Source organism: Alligator mississippiensis, chromosome 4 (assembly GCF_030867095.1).
Source record: "Alligator mississippiensis isolate rAllMis1 chromosome 4, rAllMis1, whole genome shotgun sequence".
NCBI lineage: Eukaryota > Metazoa > Chordata > Crocodylia > Alligatoridae > Alligator > Alligator mississippiensis.
In genome coordinates this window covers 96,707,406-96,729,191 of record NC_081827.1, presented here as the reverse complement: position 1 = coordinate 96,729,191, position 21,786 = coordinate 96,707,406, and the positions used below count along the sequence as shown (strand labels likewise).

Here is a 21,786-nt window from a genome sequence, read left to right as displayed (position 1 = left end):
CACTGTGCCAACAAGAAGTTAGTTGTAATCATAACTTATGTGAAATAGATGGCCTGTGTGGCAAGGAACTAAACTGGCATCTTCCCTGGGCCCCATGACACGTGCAGCTGGAGAAAGCATATGAGACAGTAATTTCTGTCCCTCTAGGATTTTAAGAAAACCACAAGGAATATTCCTCAAAGCAAGAATCAGATCCTCTGCACGCCTCCTCAGGGCATGATGTTTTGGCATTTGTGTTCGTTGTGACACAATGTCATGACATGATAATGCTCCACTTTTCTGTCCATTATGGCAAAGTCCTCTGGGTGGTCAGAAACAGGTTAATGACTGACTGAGAGGTGTTCATCAAGAGAGGTGATTGTTGACAGCAGGGCTACATGGGTTATGTGACCCATGTTGATCAGATGCATCCTGCAGAGATTTAATCTTCTTCTGAGGCATTACATGTTGGGCAAGGCAAGGAGAAGACTACAGGGCTTGAGGAACGAGTTGTCTGAACTGAGATGGCAGCATGCTGCAGAGCTGACACCATGACCACAGCTTTGACCTGGAGGTAGGATATTGGACAGGCAAGGCTAATGACCTGATCAGTGTGACATATCTTGCCTGACCCTTTTCTTCAGTTGCATGATGCCACTTTAGCTGATTAACACATTATGGCACCCATACAAAATGAATACCTGGGTTGCTAGCCAGCTTCAAGGGAAGACCCATCCCATTCAACTTAGGAGATAAAATAGACCAGGAAGAGTAATTGTTGATGCAAGACATGATAACGTTTTCTTTCTTCACCCTCCTTCTCTCTATATCTTTCATCTCCTTATCTCCTACAGGACCCACCTCCAAGACCTAAAAGAAGTGACACACAACATCCACTATGAGACTTACAGGGCCAAACGACTAAATGACAATGGGGGCCTCCCCCCAATGACCGTTGAGACAGAGGAAAACCATGAAAGTAACCTGTGAATTACCCTCTTCTTGTCACTCACTGTCTCTGGATATTACCACCCACCCCGACTGCCCTTGTCTTTACTGTGGGCCTGTCTTTGAAGCATGTGGAACATCCTCTGTGTGTGTGTGTGTAAGTGTGTGTGTGTGTGTGTGTGTGTGTGTGTGAGGGGGATGGACAAAGAGCATTTCCTCTGTCCTCCCCAGAATGTGCTCCTTCCTGTTTTTGCACAGCGGACTGTCACCTTTCTCTCTTTCCCATACCATGACTCAGTTATGTGTCTTGGTTGTGGGAAGTCACAGAGAGAACTCTGGGAAGTGTAGTTTCTGGCATTTGGGGTTCACTTTTTTGTCAGGGGCCCTGAGGGTCCTGTGCTTGCCCATATAAAAGCCATGGACTTACTGCAAGGACAGTGGAGTTTGTGTACCTAGTGTCTTCAAGATGGTGGTGGCAACCGTGAGCTTCATTATGGGCAGAAGAATAATTCCATGGTGGAGGTGAAGGGGGTTTTAATGGTCAGTCTGGGGGAAGTGATAAGTGGTGGTGTTGTATCCTCTCTTCTCATTGTGGCCATCGGAGGAGTTAGTTGTAAAAACATGGATGGGATGGAAAGATGCCATGTTTTCCAGTCTGGCCACTGAATGGGAACATGTGGTGGTGGGAGGAAATAGCCAGTTAGATCAAGGACATTCAGATTTGATTTGAGAAGAATCAAAGTACGTTGAGAAATAGGAATATCTTCTAAAGAGCAAAACCCTGTAAACCATGCTGGAAAGAATCCATTTTTAAAACCATTTTAAAATCCATTTCCATGTAACGCCCAAAAGCTGCCTTTGATTGTCACATGGTCTCGATTGTGCCTAGCCTCTGGCTTGCTCTGCTGTGACTACCTTCTTTGACCGGTTGCAGCAGCCAAGAATAGTTGGAGTGCAGGATGTTCTGGTCCTGCTTGTCCCTTCCTTAGTGGATTCTTATGGTGAGGGGAGTCAGGAAGCTACTCTGTGCCAAGCAATAAGCCTCTACTTTGCTGGGAGTATTTTCTGGGGACAAGTCCTGCCTATTATCCAGCCTCCATGCTATCAGAGGAGCACTCAGAGATTGCAGAGGAAAAGAGCAGAGGGTTAAGGTGTTTCTGCCTTTGATCTCTTGCATTGGAACCCAAGAGATACTTTCTGTTTTTGAAAGCATTTCATGTTTGCCACCCAGAGGTCCCACTCTCTCTGCAGCTCCTTCCATCCTTGTTGTCCTTTACCCATATTTTTCTGCTTTTCTGTCTTTCTCCTATGCTTGCTTTCCTCCTCTCTCATCTCCCTCTCTCTTCTTTCTTTCCCCTCATTATTTCTGTCCTCTCTCTTCTGTGCCTCCCCCTTACTTTCCCAAACTGCTTTAGTTCTCCTTTCTCTTGATCTCTTCTCACATTACCTTACTTCCTACTTGGCTGCCTATTGTTCTTCTATAGCTCATATCTCCCAAAAGATCCTGTATGTATTACTGGTGTGAGTTCATTGCATAACATCTAAAAGCTATTGTTTTACTTTCCCATCAGAGGCGGTGGGGGAGAAGATAAAAACAATGAATATTAATTGAGGGACAAATACTGAGATCTTTACTAAGGGCCAGGTTGTGGCATTTAGCCACTGGTCAAAGGTAGAGGTGTAACAAATCAGCCAGGTGCTGGAGCAGTGGGATGCCTGGGGACAGAGATGACTACTTCTAGCTGCTGCTGTGGTGCCAGCATGATCATGTGGTTATAGTGCCAACTGATATTTTTCTTCCCCCTACAAATCAGCACCTAAGGTGACTCCCCAAGTTGCCCCGACCTAGTAGTTACACAGTAGTACTACAGAAACAGTTCCTGATCCCGGGATCAATAGAGCACTGACAATCAACAGATTCTCTCATGGACCACTGTGCACCAATTTCTCATTAGAAACCCTCTGAAGGCGCATGGGGGCTGGTGTGATCTCTGGGCTGGTTGTCATGGCCTCATGAAAGCCCAGCAATCCATGGACCCTGGTCTGGGGACCATGCATTAGAGCATTCATAGAGGAAGAAGAGGATGTGTAAAGGGGTGCTGATGGGAAAGGAAAAGGAGTTCTGTAAAGGAGAGGAACCCACTTTCCCAGGACTAGAATGAGTTCCCATATGACAGCAATTCTCAGTTCTTTTATGGAGCAGTATGGCATCCCTTTTTATGCTGTAAAGGCTAGTGCTTTTAGGGAAGGGAGGCGAGAAAAAATAGACATTACCATCAGCTGCTCCATCTATTCCCTAGACTGGCCAGGACCACCTTGTTTGGGGTTGTGTTTTCTGGACCCACTGCCCTGAGGGAGTGAAGACTGTGGATATCTTGTGACCTTCCAGACAGATACCCTGGGGAACCTCCTACTGGAATCTTCCATTGACATGCCACATGGCCACTGGCATCCATTGCCTTGGGATCCTTTGGGATGAAAGACGGATGTCATAGGAATGTAAAATTGCTCTCTTTCTTATTTAATTTATGTAGAAATGCTTTTTTATTTTTCATTCCAGGCTCCCTTGCATTAGTTATCTTTCTCCCTAGTCCTCCCCAGGCTCAGCCATTTTTATTATCTTTCTTCATATGCCAAACAAATGCAGAGGTTTAAGAGCAGGTTAGAAAAAATAACACTTGACTGGGACGCTTTGGTCAGAAATGATCCTGTTTTGAGCAGGGGGTTGGACTAGAAGATTTCCTGAGGTCTCTGCCAGCCCTAATTTTCTATTATTAGTCTTCCCACAGCTTCCACATATGAATAGCTGTATTGGTTTTCCTTTCTTATCTTCAGGGAGATGACCTGGTTTATGATGTAGGGGCTGTGATCTTCTCAGCACTGAGACCAACCCATGGGTTAGGACTACATGTGATCATCAAGAGGTTATATGGTTTCTTTAACACCAATGCCTCTATATTCTAATACTTCTTTTCTACTACCACCTAATGCTTTATATTCTACCAATGAAGGGCTAGCATTTTTTCTTCTATTCAGTATCAAAACCAGTCATTTGGAATGCAGCAAGAATGAGAGGAAAATGCAAAAGAAGTGATGCACTCAATCAAATCTGATGTAAATCTCAAGTGCAATGAGTTTAGGAATTTCTGTTAGGAGGATACACATCATATATCTGACAATCATCCCTTACTGCTCAAATAGCAGTAGGTAACACCTGAGGAGGATTAACAGAGCAGTGTGGATCATCTAGCTCTGCAACAAGCAGGAAATGTTGTGTGTCAAGATTGAGGTGCTTTGGAAGAGCTGTGTATGAGGATGCCAGCAATTGAATAAGCAGAGAGTGTTGTGGGTCAAAACTGAGACATACTAACAGGACTGTATGGAGCCTAGGACTGGAAAAGCAGAGAGCAATTGAAGCGCTGTTCATTAGCAGAGCTGTGTAAGGGAATCTTGCATGGTGCCTGCCTATGGTTTTAGCTAGTGCCATCACTGCAGGGCAAAGGTCTCTTTAGCACGTCTTTTGTCTATCCAAGCAAATCAGTCATTCTCATTATCACTAGTGTGTGAAGGTCTCAATAATACAGTCCTGTCCTCCCATCCACTTCTGTAACTCTTAGTACCAATGCAGTTCTTGCATCTGGACCAGATATTCTTGGACAGGATGTAGGACAAAAGCCTCTTTGGCAGGGGCGGGCAAGAGTGGTACAAGAGTATTTTGGGCAGAGGGCTGCTTACTGAATTTTGGCAAGCCATCAAAGGCCACATGACAGGCAGCCAGGGGCCGATTAATATTAATTTTCTAAATTTTTTAGGGGCCTCACGGGCCAGATAGAATGTCCTGGCAGGCCGCATCCAGCCCGGAGATCGCATTTTGCTCCCCCTGCTCTTCGGTGTGCTGCAAGCTTCCATGCCATCCCATTCTCAGCCCCAGTGGGGGCTGAAAAACATCTTCTATAAGGCTGTCTATCCATTTGTATCAGCCATTCACACATCTAACGCAGGGTGAAAGCTGCCACAGAACTACTCTTGTCCAGCCAATCATATCAGTCAACCTCACCCCGCTGCAGAGTGCAGGTCTGTTGATAGTGATGCCGCACATAAACACTCATCTACTACTGTTCATGACAGTATGTATCCTTTTAAGCCCGCAGCAGTGCAAAGACTTCTTCAGTGCTTCTGCTGCCATTGTGCTAAAGAATGAAGCTGAAAATGGACATCTTTAGCCAGTTCACAGTGGGGAGGTTCTGAGACAATTACACTTGCTGTCCCAATGGTATCACCCCTTGATGTGGACCGTGGCAGAGTATTATCAACTCCAGTGAAATCAGAGTATTTTTGTGGCAGCGATAGGGTCCTGTACATGACTTGTGAGCCTGAACAATGAGTGCTACAGAATACTGATACTTCCTTGCTAGGAAGACCTCATGCTCAGAAAAGGGGTTTCCCTTCATCCATATCTATCATTTCAATCACAGATATTGGGTGATGCACTGTGCTCAGTGGGGCTTGTCTATGTGGAATGTGAGTAATAGATACTGTCCTTGGGGAAGGAAGCTGGGCGTGGTGGTCCAACCTGGAAGAAGTCTTGATGGATTCCTGTTCACTCAGGTTATTCACTGACTTCCTGTGTGATCCTGAGCCAGTAAAATCACCTTCCTTATCAGCCATTATTTTAATAGGCCCCATAATATGCCAAACATTTGCCAAACATACTAGGACAGAGTGCTCAAATTGTGCTCAAGGAGCTGTTTGTTTCTACAAAGAGTTCCACTGACTTCAAAGCCTCACTGACTACGCACTCTTGTAGATGTTCACCAGTATGAGCTGCATAGTGTAATCTATTAGGCTTTATACTGGAAAAATTATAGTTTCATAATTGTTAGGGGCTTGATGGGACCTTACAGATCTTTGGGTGCAGCCCCTCTGTACTTGAGTAGGCAAGACTGCTGGAATCAGATGACCCCAGCAAGATGGGCATCAAGACGCTTTTTGAAGATCACCAGGGTGGGTGACTGTATCATATCGGGGGGGAGCCTGTTCCATGATGTTAACTATCATGTCATGATTTTGCCTTGTACAGTGTGTTTAAAAGCATGTTAGCTCATTATGATTAATGACCAGCTAACACTGGCAACATGTAGGGGATGCACACGGGTGCACATACACCCCCTGAGTTTGGCTGTGCACCCCCTGCAAGCGCCAGCCGCGAAACTGGAAGTGCCAGTGGAAGTGCACTTCCAGTTTTGCTGCTGGCTTAGCGATCGGCCGCAGGGGGACAGCTCCCATCAGCGATCTGGTGCCCCCCCTAGACTCAGGAGGCACCAGTTGCCCATGGCAGCTAACATTTTCACACACTAATATCTAATCTATCATGTTAGCCACTACATTTTTAATGGGATGCTTTTCTTTCCATAACAGACAAAGCAAAAAAGAGTTTGGAAGGGGGTGTATACAGAAGTGAAGCACTGACCATGCTATTTAGCCATATCTTGGTAACTGGACATTTTAATAGCACTTCAATAGTTAATTGAAGTTTTTGGTAAAAAAGATTTTCCTTTAAGTATGATTAACACTGTCTATCAGTAAATCCATCTGGGAAAATATTTGAACCTCACTGGAAATATGATGTGCTTTATCTGAATTTAGTTCTTCCCTGATGAAAATATACTATTTTATACGACAATAAATAAGTTACAGTAATAACACTGTGAAAATATATAGTGCTTGTTATCCAGGGACCTCTTGATACTTTCAAAAGTGAGTAACTATGATTTGTCCCATTTTACAGAGGCAAACTGAGGTAAAGAGGTGACTTGACTTGCCTAGGGTCACACAGGAAATCAGGGGCAGAGTTGTGAATAGAATCCGTGCTGCCTTATTACCACTTCTCTGCTATAGCAACTAGACTCGCTGCCTTCCCTCTGTCCATATGTGCTTTGGACAGTCAAGTCCATGTGGAAGGAACCAAATGTTGGTAGTGGTACAAAGAGTAAAGGGCCCAGGCTCATTTCCTAACAGATTACTTTTTCCTACCAAGTGGCCTGTCCTTTGATACTGGCCAGCATACCCACAGTTGTCTCACCTTTTCTCCCCTTTCCAATTTCATTTATACTGCAACTCCATCAGCAGCACTAGGTTGAAGACAGACCTGTTGCTTTCAGAGCAAATCCTGAAGCAGTGCAGGGGGTGAATTAATGCTTCCCAATAGGAAAACAGGCAACTGCCTCATTAAAGCTGAAGATCCAGTACAATTTTCATCACCAGCACAATGCATACTACCAAATAGTAGGGAACAAAACACCCTGAGTTTTCCTTTTCCCCCAGTTCCAAGTGAAAACCATCAAATGCATCCTAAATTCTGATGTTCTTCATTGTACTATAAAGAAGAAAGAAAATGTCCCTTAGAAATAAGGAGACATCTACTCACCTTCACCCTTTCAAAGTTACTTATGAATCCATGCAGAAGCTCTAGGGCACCAAGGCTTACACAGCACAGAGGAAAGAAAGAAAGATGATCCCCTGCCTTGCCTCTGACAATGATGTTCTCACCATCACATATCCAGGAGCACCCAAAGGTTTTCAGAAATCTAGATCCCACGTCTCTTACCTGAAAGCAAGTGCACTAGAATTCAATCTCACTGAGATCTAATGGAGCAAGAAATGAAAGCATGCATGAGTGAATGACACCTGGTTCCTGTCATTCCCTACCCCACGACAGTATCATGATGGAGTCTTCTTGTATCAGTCCAGCACTGACTGAAAACCCCCCAGAAACACACGACCTTAGTGGTGTAAAAGTTGCTAGACTTAACTTTCTATCTGTATTGTATCATTAAACAAAACAGTGCTGTTTGAACAAATGCCTGGCTTGTTTCTTTTTTACTTTTTTGCACTTTATTCCCTCCTTCCCTTGACAGTTAGGATTCCTCCTGTCCTGCATTCAGTACCCTTCCAGCACTATCCTCAGGTAGTACAACCCCGCACCTATAGGCAGTGAAGCTCCCACGTAGAGGAAATCTGTTCCCCTCTGCATGCTTAGTAACTTGCATCTTACAGTGGGCTTTATCCAATGTGATGCTATAGGACTCTGCCAACGAGCTTCTTGGGAGAGCATTTCTCTGGCTAATACACTTTCTTGCTAGGCAGATCTCCTGAAATTGAGCCTAAATATTCCTTTCTTTCACAAAAATCACAGAGGTTAGCCATAAAAAAGACCTAGAGTTCCCAGACAGAGGGTGCGTCGGCCACCAAAACGGTAACACGGCATTATTCCTACATATATTTCCCTGACCACCTTGGACAGTTCCTCTCATTGTTTAGTGCTTGCACCTTTCAAATACATTTGCAGTCTCAGTTATTTAGCCAAACCATTGCTCTCTCTTTATTTTACTTCACAAGACACGTTGGTTGCTTTTGCCCCTCAGTGTTTCGACTGCTCGCTGAAATCTGGTGACGTCACGAAAACCAAAATTAGCGCAGCAACTCAAGGAGGTGAGGTGGGATCAGCCTTTCTGCCTGTCGGAAAACCCCGTACCCGCTTCCCCTCAGCCGGCGTCGGCAAGGGCATTGCGAGCCCTCGCGAGGAGGGGGGCGGGGCCTAATGAGGTCACGGGGAAGGGGCGGGGCCCGACGCTGTCACGGAAGGGCCGGGGCCTGAAGAGAAGGCCAGGGGCGGGACCCGAGAGGTCACGGGGAAGGGGCGGGTCCCCCGGCACGAGGCTGGGAAGGGTGGGCGGGGCAGGACGCTGTCACGGAAGGGGCGTGGCCTGAAGATAAGGCCGGGGACGGGGCTCGATGAGGTCACGGGGAAGGGGCGGGGCCTGCGGCACAAGGCTGAGGGGTGGGGCGAGGCCCGGTGCGGTCACGGGGAGGTTGTGCGGTGTCGTGTTGTTGTTGTTGTCAGTCTGGGCTGGAAGATGGCGCTGAACAGGAGCCACGCGCCGGGCGGCGGTGTCCTGCTGCCCCCGGGCGAGAGGTACCGGGCGGGGCTGGAACAGTGCTGCGCGTCCGTGTGTCCGTCTCTCGGCGCGGGGGGCTTCGGGGCGTGGCCGGGGGAGCGGAGGGAGAAACACAAGTCCCGACTGCGTCACGCGCGCTGCTGCGTCATAAAGCGTGACGTGACCTTTCATGACGCGGTCCCATTCGATACCAAGTCAGCGGTGACATCTTAGGGGGCACGTGGCGGGGCAGCGCCTGTGCCGGGAGCCCCTGGCAGGCCCGGGGGCTGGTCCGGGCGGGGCGGGGCGGGCTGAGCCCTGGTCCCCACTTCGGTGCCTCGCAGCCGGCTGGGAATGGGAGCCTGAGCCCGGGGCGGGAACTGGGGCTCCAAGGTGCTTTTCAAGGCAGTGAGTGGTCCCTTGGGGCTGGGGCAAGATCCAGCATCCCAGTAAGGTCCAGTGTCCCCCTTTGAGTCTGATCAGCCTGCTGGGCTTCCCGGCTTTCCTCCCGGGACTGGGCTGGGCTGGGCTGGGCTGGGTGGGGAGTTGGCTTGCTGTCCATAGAGTTCAAGGCAGCGGAAGATTGTCCACAGGGATTAGAAGAGGGAGGAGGGGACACTGCATCCTGGGATGCTGGAGGACTGAAATGTGGTGGCCTTATCTCTGGAGAACCCCCCCCTTCCCCCCTCCCCCTCCCCCCCCCCCCCCCATGTAGCAGAGACAAGTCCTGGATAAACCAACGGGGGGGGGGGGGTAGCTTTGAGATGGCAGAAGGGTGCTTGAAACTAGATTTCACCTTGTCACGTGGGAACAGTCAAGCACGTAGCCTAAAAATGAGGAGTAACACGGCCCTTTTGCCAGCTGCAGGAGAGTAATTGGGAGGAGCCGGTTTTCCTGGCTGGCTTCTGCGTGAAGGCCCGAGTGCTGGGAAGGGCTGTGCAATCCTGTGTGTAAAGCAACTGTTGGCAAAAAGCCTCGCCCAGCAAGATTTTACTTAGATTAACTCCTTGCTTGAGATTTCCTGGACTATCAAACCTCTCTCTCTTATTCTCCATCCTGCCTCACTGGGCTCAGAGGTAATCTTCATGTGAGATCGATTTAGTGAGAAGCACTGCCCCTGTCCAGACTTAGTTGCTCTTCATCAGAGCAGTGCAAAGACTTCTGAGTTTGGGAATAAGTCCATACGAATTTCACCCCATGGTCAGATTGGTACAGACTGAAGGTTTTTGCCTTGCTCTGTAGCAGGGGACATGGCCCTCTACCCAGGACCCAGTCAGCATACAGTGACAACATTTCACAGAAGCAGGACATTGGCTGCTGTGGTTCCCCTGGGACAGATTAGGGTGTTAGGTCTGTGCTGTGTCACAGCAGGCTTATGTGGAGTTTAGATGATGGTTTGGATAGGGAAGATCCTGCCTCAGGCAGGCGGTTGGACTAGATGACCTCTGGACATCCCTTCCAGCCCTGCTTCTCTACAATTCTACAAGTAGGCAAGATCAGTGACAGTGTTACATGAGGCTAGTGGCTTTTTTGTGACTAAAAGAGTCATAACTAAAGGTCAGTGTCTGGTCTTTAGCTATGATCTGTTAGGAACTAATTTAGGCCTTCTGTTTTATTTTGAAAAGGGAGTCTTCCCAAACCTAATACAAACGTTGTTTGTACCATTTTAAAATGAGTGTAGATGGCTTACACAGTTTGTTTTTACAAAACGCTTCCATGCAGCATTAAAACCCAAGTGTTTGCGCACAAAGAAGGAAGTCAATCTAGCTAAAGATTATGAAATGGCCCAGCCTAGTTCCATTGCTTAAGCTGGGTGTTTGCTTGTTGTATTTCAAGACTTGTCAAGATGGTAACTTCTGTGCAGAATACTTCAGTTGTAATAGATGAGGGTTGACTAGTGTTATGCAGAGTTTAGATTATGGATTGTATAGGATGGTTTAGATAGAGATGTTCCTGCCTCAGGCAGGGAGTTGTACTACACCTTTGGAGGTCCCTTCAGAGCCCTACTTTTCTAATTTGAGTCTATGATACAAAATGTGCTTTTTATGTTGTGTACTGCTAACAGATGCCACTAGAGGAGGTGTGAAAAAAGGCTTTTGTTCAGGGTACTTTTAGGCTGGTTCACGGCTTGGTAAAGCTAGCTCTCATTAGAGTCAGGCTACCCTATGGCATCCCAGGCTGGTATGCAAAATTAAAACTATTCAGCAAACTGTAATTGCAACATGCTGGCTGCTGTTAATTGGCTTTTGTATATATTGTAGAAATAAATGAAGCTTTTTTAAAAAGGCAGACAAAGTGGATCTGTAGGAATTCTTAATTTAAAACTGCCCTATGGAAGTTGCTGTCCCAGAACGTTGTGGAGGCAAATAAATAGCTCTGTAGGATTCAGAACTGGAGCACAGCTCTACATGACCTAGCTAGGAAGAAATGGCTCCCCACAGCATCGTAGAAGTGGAAAAGACCTGTTATATCATTGACTCCATTCTTCCCAACCATGGCAGAGAGGCTGGTTTTCTGTGGGAGCCGGTTAGACAGCCTGTTAGATTTCATGGTTACAGTTTTCTTTTTTCTTCAAGCTGAGTTTTTCTTTTAATTTTAATGCCAGTGGTTTTAATGAATACCCTAAAGAATTCCCTCCTGGTGTGTGTGTCCCTCCTCTAATGCCTGGGTCTTGTGGATTGTTAATCCTGTCTCTTATTCTTGGGTAACTCGCAGCAAGCCTACTTCATTTTCAGTCTCTTCTCCTAAGACCCAGATTCTCTAACTTCTTTTCGCCACTAGTTTTACTGGTCCCTGAATTCCTAGTAACTTCCCCAGGTGGGGCCATACAATAGTATGGATATATGTATATGTAGCTACCTTCACCTGTGGTTCCTCTATGCTGCCAAAATGTGTGCTGGAGGAGGCTTTCTTTGCTGCCTTACCATACTGCAGATCTGTCATTCCTAAATCTCTTTCAGCATTTCTGCTTCCCCAGCTTTTCTTACTTTGAGATCTTTGTGCGATCACTTACCCAGATTCACTGACCTGCATTTTCCTAAGCTGGCTCTATCTTCTCATTAGGTTTCTTACCTCTCCATGTACCTGTTTCTGTGTACTTATTAGTGCTCTCAGTTCCTATCAGTTTAGTGCCCATAGCAGATGTTATTAAGACATTACTACCTGTCCTAGATCACTGCTGAACAAGACAATCTTGTCACTGCACTCCGTGGTTCCTCAGTTCATCGTTTTCCATGTTTTCTGAGTCACTAATATTAGCTTATAGTCCTTGCAAGTTTACATGTAACATCTGCAGTTAGTCTAGCTATAAAGTTATTTCCCCAGTAATATAGCTTGCTCAGTGGGAATTGAATTATTGAAGATACTCATTTCCCTGTAGCATCTAAAATTGGACACAGGATGTCCGAGTACTAGACGAATCAGAATAGTGGCATGTTCTGAGAGAATTATTTCAAAAGAAAAGTTGCAGTAAATCCTGCTGCTTCCAATGAGAAGAGCACTGTTCCTCCCACAACTTCCCCTCCTGGTTTTGGAGATGTAGGGAGAAGCCAATTGTCATGCAAAGTAAGGGGCTTCCTTTTTCAGGGCCAGGTTGGCATCTGTGGTGGTTGAGGAGAGTTTTCAGATTTTCATAAACCATGCAGATATACTTGGAGTAGGCTGGACCCACATCAGAGCTGAGCCTTTCAGAGACAGTTCAGAACTTGTGGTTACTCGTGGGATTGTTCATAGCTCAGGAACGTCTCTTAGTTTGTGCACCTCTAATTCATGTCTCTTCCCCACCCCTTCCTGCAGTATTCTCAAGCATTGTAAAGATGTGGAGCTCTCCTTCAGCGATGTGTCTGACAGGTCTGATATGTTCAGAGGCACCAAGAAAGGAATGTTGTACCTTACTCCCTACAGGGTAAGTCTTGAGTCAGTGGGTTTCCCCCTGTTTCCTCCAGTGATACCATAGGCCTCTAGTCCAGCAGGCTTTCAAATGAGGCTTGTGGCTTTCAGGAGAGAATTTCCAAATGTATAGCGTCTCAAACTGCACATTGTTGTGGGAGATAGGGGTGTGTTTCAGGTGGGTAAGCCTTGCATATAGTCAGCAAAGTATTTGAGGATGCTTCTGAGTGATGGATATAGTAGCTATGTAGACTTGGACTTAATCATATCACAGCTTTAGTTCTTCTTAGTAGCCTTCAGAAACAGAACTGTCTTGAACATTTTTAAAGTGTTTCTTTCACTGTAGGTATTTATAGACTTACTGATTGTAAATCAATTACTTCAGTCTTCCTTCCTGTCTTGCAGATGATTTTTGTGTCAAAGGGCAAGGACCCCATGCTGTCCTTCATGATGCCATTCTATTTGGTAAAAGGGTGCTCCATTGAGCAGCCTGTCTTCTCTGCCAACTTCATCAAAGGAGTGATCCAGGCTGAGGCAGGAGGTAAGGCATTGCAGCTCCAAATAGCCTTGCCTTTGAGCTTCCCATGTGTCCTCTTTTCTTGGCCCACATTTCTAATAAAGGGCTTGTTTACATGGGGAAAAAATGACTGACAGAGTGATTGCATTATAATTGTGCTGGTGTGACTGTCTGTATGGATGTAGTATTCTGAAATAAGTGGCTTTACTTCTAGAATGGAGTAATAGTGGAATAATTGATTTGGCACAGGGGATATTTTTGTTAAATCTCTTAACTTCCTTGTTAATATCTAGGTCATAGCTATTCTCTGAATTTCTGTTTCTGTTGCCCCCATAGCTGTTACAGCTGTGAGGTGGGAGGGGTTGACATCAGTCACTGATTCTAGCAGTGGCTTGCAGTTTGCCTGTACAAAGAGAGCTTGCTTTCCTGAAAATCATCAGATGCTTCCAAGTTATACTACCTGTGTGTACCTCTTGCATATGATGGTACAGCAGTGATTTGGATTTGATCCTGAGTTTAATTTTTGAACATAGCTGTCATATGATGTCTACATGATGTTGTGGTCTTGATCTGGTTCCTAGTAGGTGTCTACATCATAGAAACCACAATTAGCACTTGGCAGTCACAGAGATAAAAACTGAGACAAAACAACCATTGGGACAGCTCCTCTTCAGTTCTAGGTCTTGTCCCTGCCAATGTGAAGTAGGTGGGTGGAATGAGGGATCTAGAGTACACTACTACCACCTGCCTCTGTTCTAGCATGGCTAGGTTTTCAGGGTTGTGAATTTAGCACCTTTTGCTGACATTAAATTCCAGTCTGGGGGGATGCTCCTATAGTAGTCATGACACCTTAGCACTGTAAGAAACAGAATTGTAAGCATGCCTTGCACCTTTTACTGTGCCTTTAATTTGCTACATTCCTTTAACTTGTCACCCCCCTCGACACATGCACGCATGCGCACACACTGAATCATCTTGACTTCCTCTAGTTTTTTTCAAAGGAAAAAACTCTTTCCCCCTCCCCCCCAAATTTCTTAAAGACATTTTGGGACAATTTCTGTTATGTGTTTACCGGACAAAGGGGGCTGAGACTGAGCTGTTATTAAGTCTAAGTAATTAATCCCCCATCTGAAAGCTGTTTAAAAACCTTGTACTGTTTTACTCAGTTGACCTCCAGTAAGGTCTATGTTTTATCAAGAAGATAGGCTTCTTTTTGGCCAGTCCAGGTGGCTTATTTTGGATTTCTTATTATGTACTTGGGAATTTCTGAAAAATCCCCTGAGAGCAAAGATTTTATAATCTGTCTGAGCTCCTGTGGATCAAAGAGGTTGGAGCCTGCTGATGAAATATTTCATTCGGATCCTAACTTGAGTTTCAGGCCCTGATTCAAAGTCCATTGAGATCATCAGTAAAGTCTCCCATTCAAGAGTTCTTGGAGTTTTGTTTTTTTTCCAGTCCAACCCCAAATGACCTGGATTGAATCTACATCAACACTTTTACATACGCATGTAGCAAACATTCCTTTTTTTAAAAACTGAGGAAATTTCCAGAGAAGTCTTTCTATGGATTTTCTTAGCTGTGCACAGTAAGACAGGGATGGAGGGGAACCCTGGTACTTTTTATGCTGGTGTTCTGCAGCCACATGAAGTAAACTTTTGTTTAAGTTTGCAAGGTTCTGTAAACAGATTCAACCAATATGACTGTACCTGCACCCTTATCCGAATTCATGTTAGTTGGTTGCTTCTTTGTGGTAGCAGTCACTTAGAAGCCTGGTATTGTAAGGGCCTATTTTAATTCTAGCTTTCTATCCTAGGTGGCTGGGAAGGGCAAGCTTCATTTAAACTGACCTTCAACAGTGGAGGAGCCATTGAGTTCGGGCAAATGATGTTCAAAGTTGCCACTAATGGTAAGGGAGCTTCAGAGGCTTATGTGCTTTGTAGCTGAGTTGGTTAGACAACAGTAACTTTCAGGGTGGCAAATTCCTCTGGAAAAATATCCTCTTTAAACTTCTCAAGTTTGGATTTTCCACAGTGAGCCTTTGTTTTGGTTTTAAACAAGACAAAAATGAAACATGGGAAGTTTGTTTTGGTTTGGGAAAATGTGTTTTAGATTTGGCTTATTTAAGAGCTCCAATTAGGAGAGACCGCCTAACTGGAACAAATTGGGAAATATGGAGTTGTGTGGAAACCATGCTCATTTTCCCAATTGAGGATAAAGTGTTAAAACAGTTAAAGGTTACAGGGAGGAAAAACAATGCTGGGGAGGGAGAGTAACTGATGCTTGGTTTCCAAAATATGAGTATGTAGTCTTAAGTGGGGGAAAAAAAGTTATGCTCCACTCAATAAACTAAAATGACTGTTTAGACTTTCCTGAATATTCTTTTTTAAGAAACTTTTTTTAATGGTATTTTGCTATGGGAAATGCTGATGTGGGAGGAGTGGGTTTTTGATTGGAAAGTGTAGTTCTTAAAAGAGAACTCTTCAGGTTAAAAAAAATCTAGCTAGCAAAGATGGGTACATAAATATGTAGAAGTTGCAGATTATTCAGTTTATTTCCATAGCCTCCACATTGCAGACTCTGCTTTTGGTTGTCAGCTGGGGACTAGAGTGTAAAGCTGAGAGGAGAAAATAATTGCTAGATGTTTTTAGGCAGAGCAATTGTGGCAGGACTCAGGTAGGTCACAGTCCTGGATCCCAGGCAGATGAGACTAAATTCATGGATGTTTTTTTTCCTTTACACACATTGCAGTTAAGTTTAAAATGTAGCAATAGAGAAGAGTCTGACTTGCTAACCTTTGTCCTCTTCAGCTTCCAGAGGAGCTCCTGTTCAGAATCCTAGCTATGGCTATATGCCAGCCTGTGGAGGCTATTCACCTGCCCCAGGTGGCTATTCACTTGCCCCAGGTGGCTATGCACCTCCACCAGCTAATGGACCATATCCTTATGTGCCTCCACCAATGAATGGATATGGACCTGTTTCACAACCAATGGGCTACCCATATCCACCACCTGCAGGTAATGCTTTTGTCAAATCACACAGTGTGCAGTATGCTAGTATAATTTGAGAGAGTGTACAGCATGAGCTGTAAAAGGGCTGTGTTGGCAGAATGAAGAAGACTATTATCTTCCATCTAATTTTTCTTTAAGCTCCTGGGGATGTCTACCCACTGCTCTAGGCTTGATGATGTTGCAGCAGTCCATCAGCAGAGAAACACCTTCATCGCTGACCAGTACTGATAGATCTATGAGAACTTTGACTACTTGTGGCTTTTTTTCCGGGGATTTTCTAGCAAGGGCAAGGAGTGACCCAATGAAATCCAGATGGAATAGTATTGCATCTCCTTATTATGTCTCTCTAACCCTAGCAGGACAGGAAGGGAAGGCTGCAGTATCGCAAATCACATCCACATTTGGAATATGAGCACTGCTGTCTGCAGGGTCCTTAAGGCTGTAGAGAAGTAGAAAGTCACTGATGTTGAACTCTTGTTCTCCAAACTTATGAGACTTCACCTTTTGTTTCTGTCAAGAGATGCAGTGCAACAGGGAGGGTTTACAGGAAGACTATAACGCACAGGAATAGTTTGAAATGTTATTTTACTTTTGTGTTTCTTCAGGGATGAACCCTGTGTATATGCCACCTCCTCCACCATATACTGGACCTTCACCTGCAGGACCATTGGCCCCCTCAGCCCCTGCAGCCTGGGCGGAACCTGGATTGTCAGGTATGGGGAAGAACTGACTGTAGCTATGAACAGTGGAGTTGTTGTCGTTACAGTAGTTCTGAAATATCCATTTCTTAGTCTCGTATGTGAGCTGTCGTTAAAGGATGGAGAGGAAAGTTTCAGATTGCTACTACTAGGAAAAGCTGTGCAGATCTCTTGCTTTTATGAACTGGTCCAAATAAAAGCTGAGAACTGGCTGCACTGAAATCTGTTTGTCCTTCATTTAGATACAGAAAGATGAATACTTGGGGAGTGTGCAGAATGGCTTCTGTGCCATGTCTTTTAATATAGCTACTAAAAGGGTTGAGGGAGTGTTTGGACAGAATTTTTGCAAAGGAAATGGGAGGTCTGGGTCAGTTAATATAGACTGAACAGTAGCTTGTTATGGGCAATGTCTTTAGATTCCAGTGCTACTTTGTACAGTGTTATGTTAGGCTAATAAGCATACTAGATGTGTGCAGTAAATCTCTTGGGTGAGAGGTGGGGAGGGCCTGGGAGCCTGGCCTTTCTCTCAGGGAGCTGTCAAACCCTGGATATTAATGAGGAACCAAGGTCTAGTAGGTAAACCTCCCCGCTCTGGGCTTTGCCACAGATTTGCTTTGATGTTGGGCAAATCTGTTAACCTTTCTGGGTCTCTCTCTTTTTTCTTCCCCCTACGTAAAGTAGAAATGTATTACAAATATAAATTGAGCCTCATGCTTTGAGATGTAGAACAACTTAGGAAGACACTTCTACCAATTTTCTTGCCTTATTCTGTAGGTGACAGTAAAGCAGCAGAAGCGGCTTCGAGTGCATATTATAACCCAGCCAACCCCCACAATGTTTACATGCCTATGGTAAGCATCTGGCTGTGTGGTCCTGTTGGGTCAGGAACTCTGCTTCTCTTGCTTGCATGCTGTTTGCTGTTCAGATACCACAGCTCAATACTGAACATCCTGCTGCTTGAGTGCAGCAGGTTTGTTAGATCATAGCCTATAGCACATGCCAGTTTTGTACTGGGAAGCAGGACACTTGGCTTGTTTTAGCAGAGCATGTTACTGACCCATACTTCCTGAGTCCCACAGGCAGTTGGTTTGCCTTTCACAGCAGTAGGTTGGAGTCGCTTGACATTAAGTTGAATGGCTAGGGACATTGAGGGTAACAGAATGATCCTTATCTAGTGTTTAACGTTAGTTACCTTTCTCCTTGATTAAAACTGAGATGACGCTAAGACGTGCATGACAGTGCCTTCTGTCTAGAAAATGTAGCATTCTCAACTTATTCTGGAACGGAAGGAAATGAAGACTAGACTTATAAAGAGAGAAGACGATACAGGTTTAGATTCTTTTGGTACTCTCTGGAGATGGCCAAGCGTTCTTGTGGCTTTAGGAACCTAGAACAGCGATCTGCAGGCATAGAGCTTGATTCCACATATCTTGGGGTAGCCGCAAAGTTGTGCCTAGTCTTATTCCACCACAGCAGATCTACTTGAAAAAATGTTCATATTTTTCTTATAATGCACTGAGAGGAATAAGAAGACCGAGACTTTGGGGCCTGGGACTAAAGATCTTGTGTAACTGCTACAGGAAATGCAAATGCTCCCCATGGCCTTAGGGAAGAGAAAGCAAGGATTAATGCAATGTCCAGTCACGTTGCTTCCTGAGTACAAATGTTCATCTCTTCTTGGTGAAGCCTCATTTGAAGCATTATTAGAATTGACACACAGGGTTCAAGGGATGTAACTTAAACCAGGGAGGTTAGAGTGTAACAATAACCTAGAACAGTTTCTCAGCCAGTGGCATGCGTACCCCTGGGCGTACACGAGACACGGGCAGGGGGTACACATTCTGGTCTTTGTCTGCTCAGGCCGGAAGTTCTGGCCACTGCCCCTCCCTCCGTGTCCAGTGTGCCGGGGGATTGGGAGGGAGGCCCTGTGCAGGCTGCATTGTCCCAGGCTGCAGTGGATAAAGTGGGACTCGGCTCACAGCAGCAAAATTGGAAGTGCCACAGTGGGACTTCTGGTTTTGCTTTTGCCTAGTCAATCGGCAGAGGGCACATAAGGTATGAAAGGTTGAGAATCGCTGGCCTAGAATATTGAATGCAAATCTGTTGCGAGTTCAAAATCTGTAAAGGTGTAACAGACAGGGAAGATTGGATATGTGAACTCAGCCCGCAAATCCTTGGAAAGTGGAGCAGTTTCTAAAACCAGCAGTGCCTTGTGCTAGACAGACATGTTGACTCTGACTATCCTCTTTGTTTTCAGGACCCACCACCTCCTTACGCTCCTCCCGAGGAGAAAAAGAACAACTAACAGAAAGAACCCAGCAAGCAACTTCCCACGATCTTCCTCCATGAAGACTCTTTTGTCATCACCACCACCACCCCCTCGGTTTAGTGCATTTCTAGTTTGTGTGTATATGACATACCTAGTACTGAGTGGCATAAACACCCACCCTCCTTAAACACGCAGTATGGCAATATAAAACAGAGCAGCAGTACTTTCTGCCTGTTGGCTCTATACTCCAGGTCGGAACAGAGTCCGTTTAGGATAGCTTCTATTCTTTTGCTTGAGAGGAGAGACGCATTCTTCTCGACGCATTTCTTAGACCAACAGACAGAGCACCTACCTAATTTTAGGAATAAAGTATTAAGGCTTTCTGACTGAAATGGAAACAACTTGAGGCAGAAGCTGCTGAACAGTCTGAGGCAGCATTTGGAGGGAGCATGCTGCCGTGTTCCCCCACAGCAGTATATGCCTGGAACCTGTTGCAGTCTGGCGTGGAAGACAAGACTGGAAGTGATGGGATATGCTAAAAGGCTATACACATTGCCTTCCTGGTTCTGTTGAAGTGGTGCAACTTTTAATTCAGGAAACATCTCCTGAGAGACTTGGCTAGTTCAGAAGTATTTAGTAGTGTATGTGCCAAAGGGGATGAGCTTTGTAGCACAGAGACAGGCCTAATAGCTAAGCAGCAGTGAAGACTCTGAACAGGCTTTGAGTAAATCAGCCTAATATAAATCCCTAAGGGTGAAAGAGGCAAACAGCAGTGCAATTGTATCTCTGCCAGTAAAATCCTCTGTGCATGTGTCTTTCTCTTCCCAGTCAACTTCCCCCCCATCACAGAATGGGTGATTGAGGGACATGCTGAGGGTCTCTACTTACTGAGACATGTAGAGAACCAGTGGTGCCTACCACCCTTCCTTTACTTTTCCTCGAGTGAAAGCATGCTCTTGTGTATGGAAGATATGTCCTTGAAGACATCGCAACGTATGCTAGCCTGGTGGTGTGGCCTTCTGATGCTGGTGATAGACAAGACAATGGAGGGATCTTGGAGTCTGAACTGGAAATGGGCAAAGGCTTTATAAAGCCCACCTGCCTTTGTAAATAAAATAAAACAACTAATAGGGTTGGGTAGAGGTGACTGGAGTTTGGGCTGCAAGTAGCACAAGCATGGTGGCAGTGGGAATGAATCCAAGTCTTCCTCAGGCTCCCAGAAATTGGCTCCACCTCTATGCACTGATGCTATGCTTGGCAGCAACCTACATTCCCATCAGAGGGAACAAGCTCTAGCTAAGGGGGGTGAGCACACCTTTGTTCCACCCCAAGTGTGCCAGCTGAGTGAGACTTAAGATTGTGGAGGACAGACTAGTTCACTTCACTGTGCTCCTGTTGCATTCACCCCTTGGCTCAAGTTATATCTGCATCCTAGGAGTGGTGGAGCGTGACACTGGAGTTCCACTGCACAGGGTGCGTTCTGCTTCCTAAATGGAGCTGGTATCTTCATGCTTGCCCCTGGTAATGCAGCATCCTTTCAATAAGCAGATTATTTTTTTGTGATATGGCTGTAATGCCCTCCCTTCTGTTACCAAAAATACAATGACACAGCTATGCCCTTCTCTTCTCCCCTAGGAGCCTTTGACTTTGCTCCAAGGGATATATCTCACTTATCTAATAGAGAACCATGTGATTCCTTGTGGGACCTGATTACCCTTCTTCCCTTCAACACTGAGTAAGGAATATTTTCCTGCCCCCTTTCCTCCCTGTGCAGGAGGGCTACTTTACAAAGTTTCCAATGTTACATAGATTTCTTGACAGCCCTGTGCAAAGGACTGATTTTCCTTTTCCTAAGAGACCTTTTTAATTGGAGTCTGAAATGCTCTAATCAATTTCTGGAACTAAGTGTTTAGCTATGAATGTTTGTAACTTTTGCATTGCACTTTAATACAGAAGCATTTAATCTTTAGCTGTGTGCCTCCGTTCATTGTTTTATATGCTCACAGAGTGCAGCCCCTGCCCTTCCCTTGGTGGCTGTGTAGTCCCTGTTCCCTTTTGTACTACTTTTTATGACTGCATTTTACCCCTTGCCAGCTGGGAAGAGGGAAGCTGCTTTGGGTAATCTTGTGAACACAACTGCCACAGTCTCCTTCCCTGTGGTGTGACAAGCACCACAGCTGAGTGACTGCTAAATGCAGTAGTTGGGGCTGTCTCCAGTAAGTAGTTCCTCTTGAGCTGGAGGCCTATTTTCTCTGATAGCAGAGTTAGCACTGAATTCTTCCTTGCTTAAGATCAAAAGCAGGCCTGGATTTCTCTCCCTGCCATCATGCTTGGCTGTTCCATCTTCTGTGGTTACATATATAACAAGAGAAGTTTTAAATTTCTTCCATATCACGTTTAGCTGCTCTCAGCTGGTCTGTCTTGGATGTCCCACACTTCCTTCAGAGGAAGATGTGGTGGATCAAAGTACACAAAAGAAATTGGGAAGGAGCAGTTGCATATAGCTTCACTTAGCTGCTGCCACAAAAGAGGAGATAAGATA

At 45.4% G+C, this 21,786-nt stretch overlaps 2 protein-coding genes across 5 annotated transcripts in view; both read left to right on the top strand.

The window, feature by feature from the left end:
- The window catches only part of SEPTIN3 (septin 3), a 35,220-nt gene extending 27,433 nt beyond the window's left edge, over window positions 1-7,787 (top strand). For all 3 annotated transcript variants that reach the window (XM_019489672.2, XM_019489671.2, XM_019489673.2), the window contains one exon: window positions 834-7,787. In XM_019489672.2, the coding sequence (XP_019345217.2) occupies window positions 834-969 (136 nt within the window). In that variant the 3' untranslated portion in view covers window positions 970-7,787. The remainder of the gene's footprint in view (window positions 1-833) is intronic.
- Window positions 7,788-8,759: 972 nt separating this feature from the next.
- Window positions 8,760-21,213, top strand: WBP2NL (WBP2 N-terminal like). 2 transcript variants are annotated; one of them, XM_006259898.4, is made up of 8 exons: window positions 8,761-8,902; window positions 12,660-12,768; window positions 13,158-13,293; window positions 15,083-15,175; window positions 16,077-16,283; window positions 16,883-16,990; window positions 17,750-17,826; window positions 19,233-21,213. In XM_006259898.4, exons 1-8 carry the CDS (start codon window positions 8,844-8,846, stop codon window positions 19,278-19,280), a joined length of 837 nt encoding a protein of 278 aa, XP_006259960.1. In that variant the 5' UTR covers window positions 8,761-8,843; the 3' UTR covers window positions 19,281-21,213. The 2 variants fall into 2 exon arrangements, with proteins under 2 accessions (XP_014462925.1, XP_006259960.1); XM_014607439.3 differs by lacking the exon at window positions 17,750-17,826 and having other exon boundaries at window positions 8,760-8,902.
- Window positions 21,214-21,786: the final 573 nt, after the last annotated feature.

Excerpts from the sequence above, each read along its gene's own strand:
- WBP2NL (XM_006259898.4), top strand. The coding sequence starts at position 8,844 with ATGGCGCTGAACAGGAGCCACGCGCCGGGCGGCGGTGTCCTGCTGCCC. Across the intron at positions 8,903-12,659 it reads CTGCTGCCCCCGGGCGAGAG|TATTCTCAAGCATTGTAAAG; the intron begins GTACCGGGCGGG and ends CCCTTCCTGCAG. Across the intron at positions 12,769-13,157 it reads TGTACCTTACTCCCTACAGG|ATGATTTTTGTGTCAAAGGG; the intron begins GTAAGTCTTGAG and ends CCTGTCTTGCAG.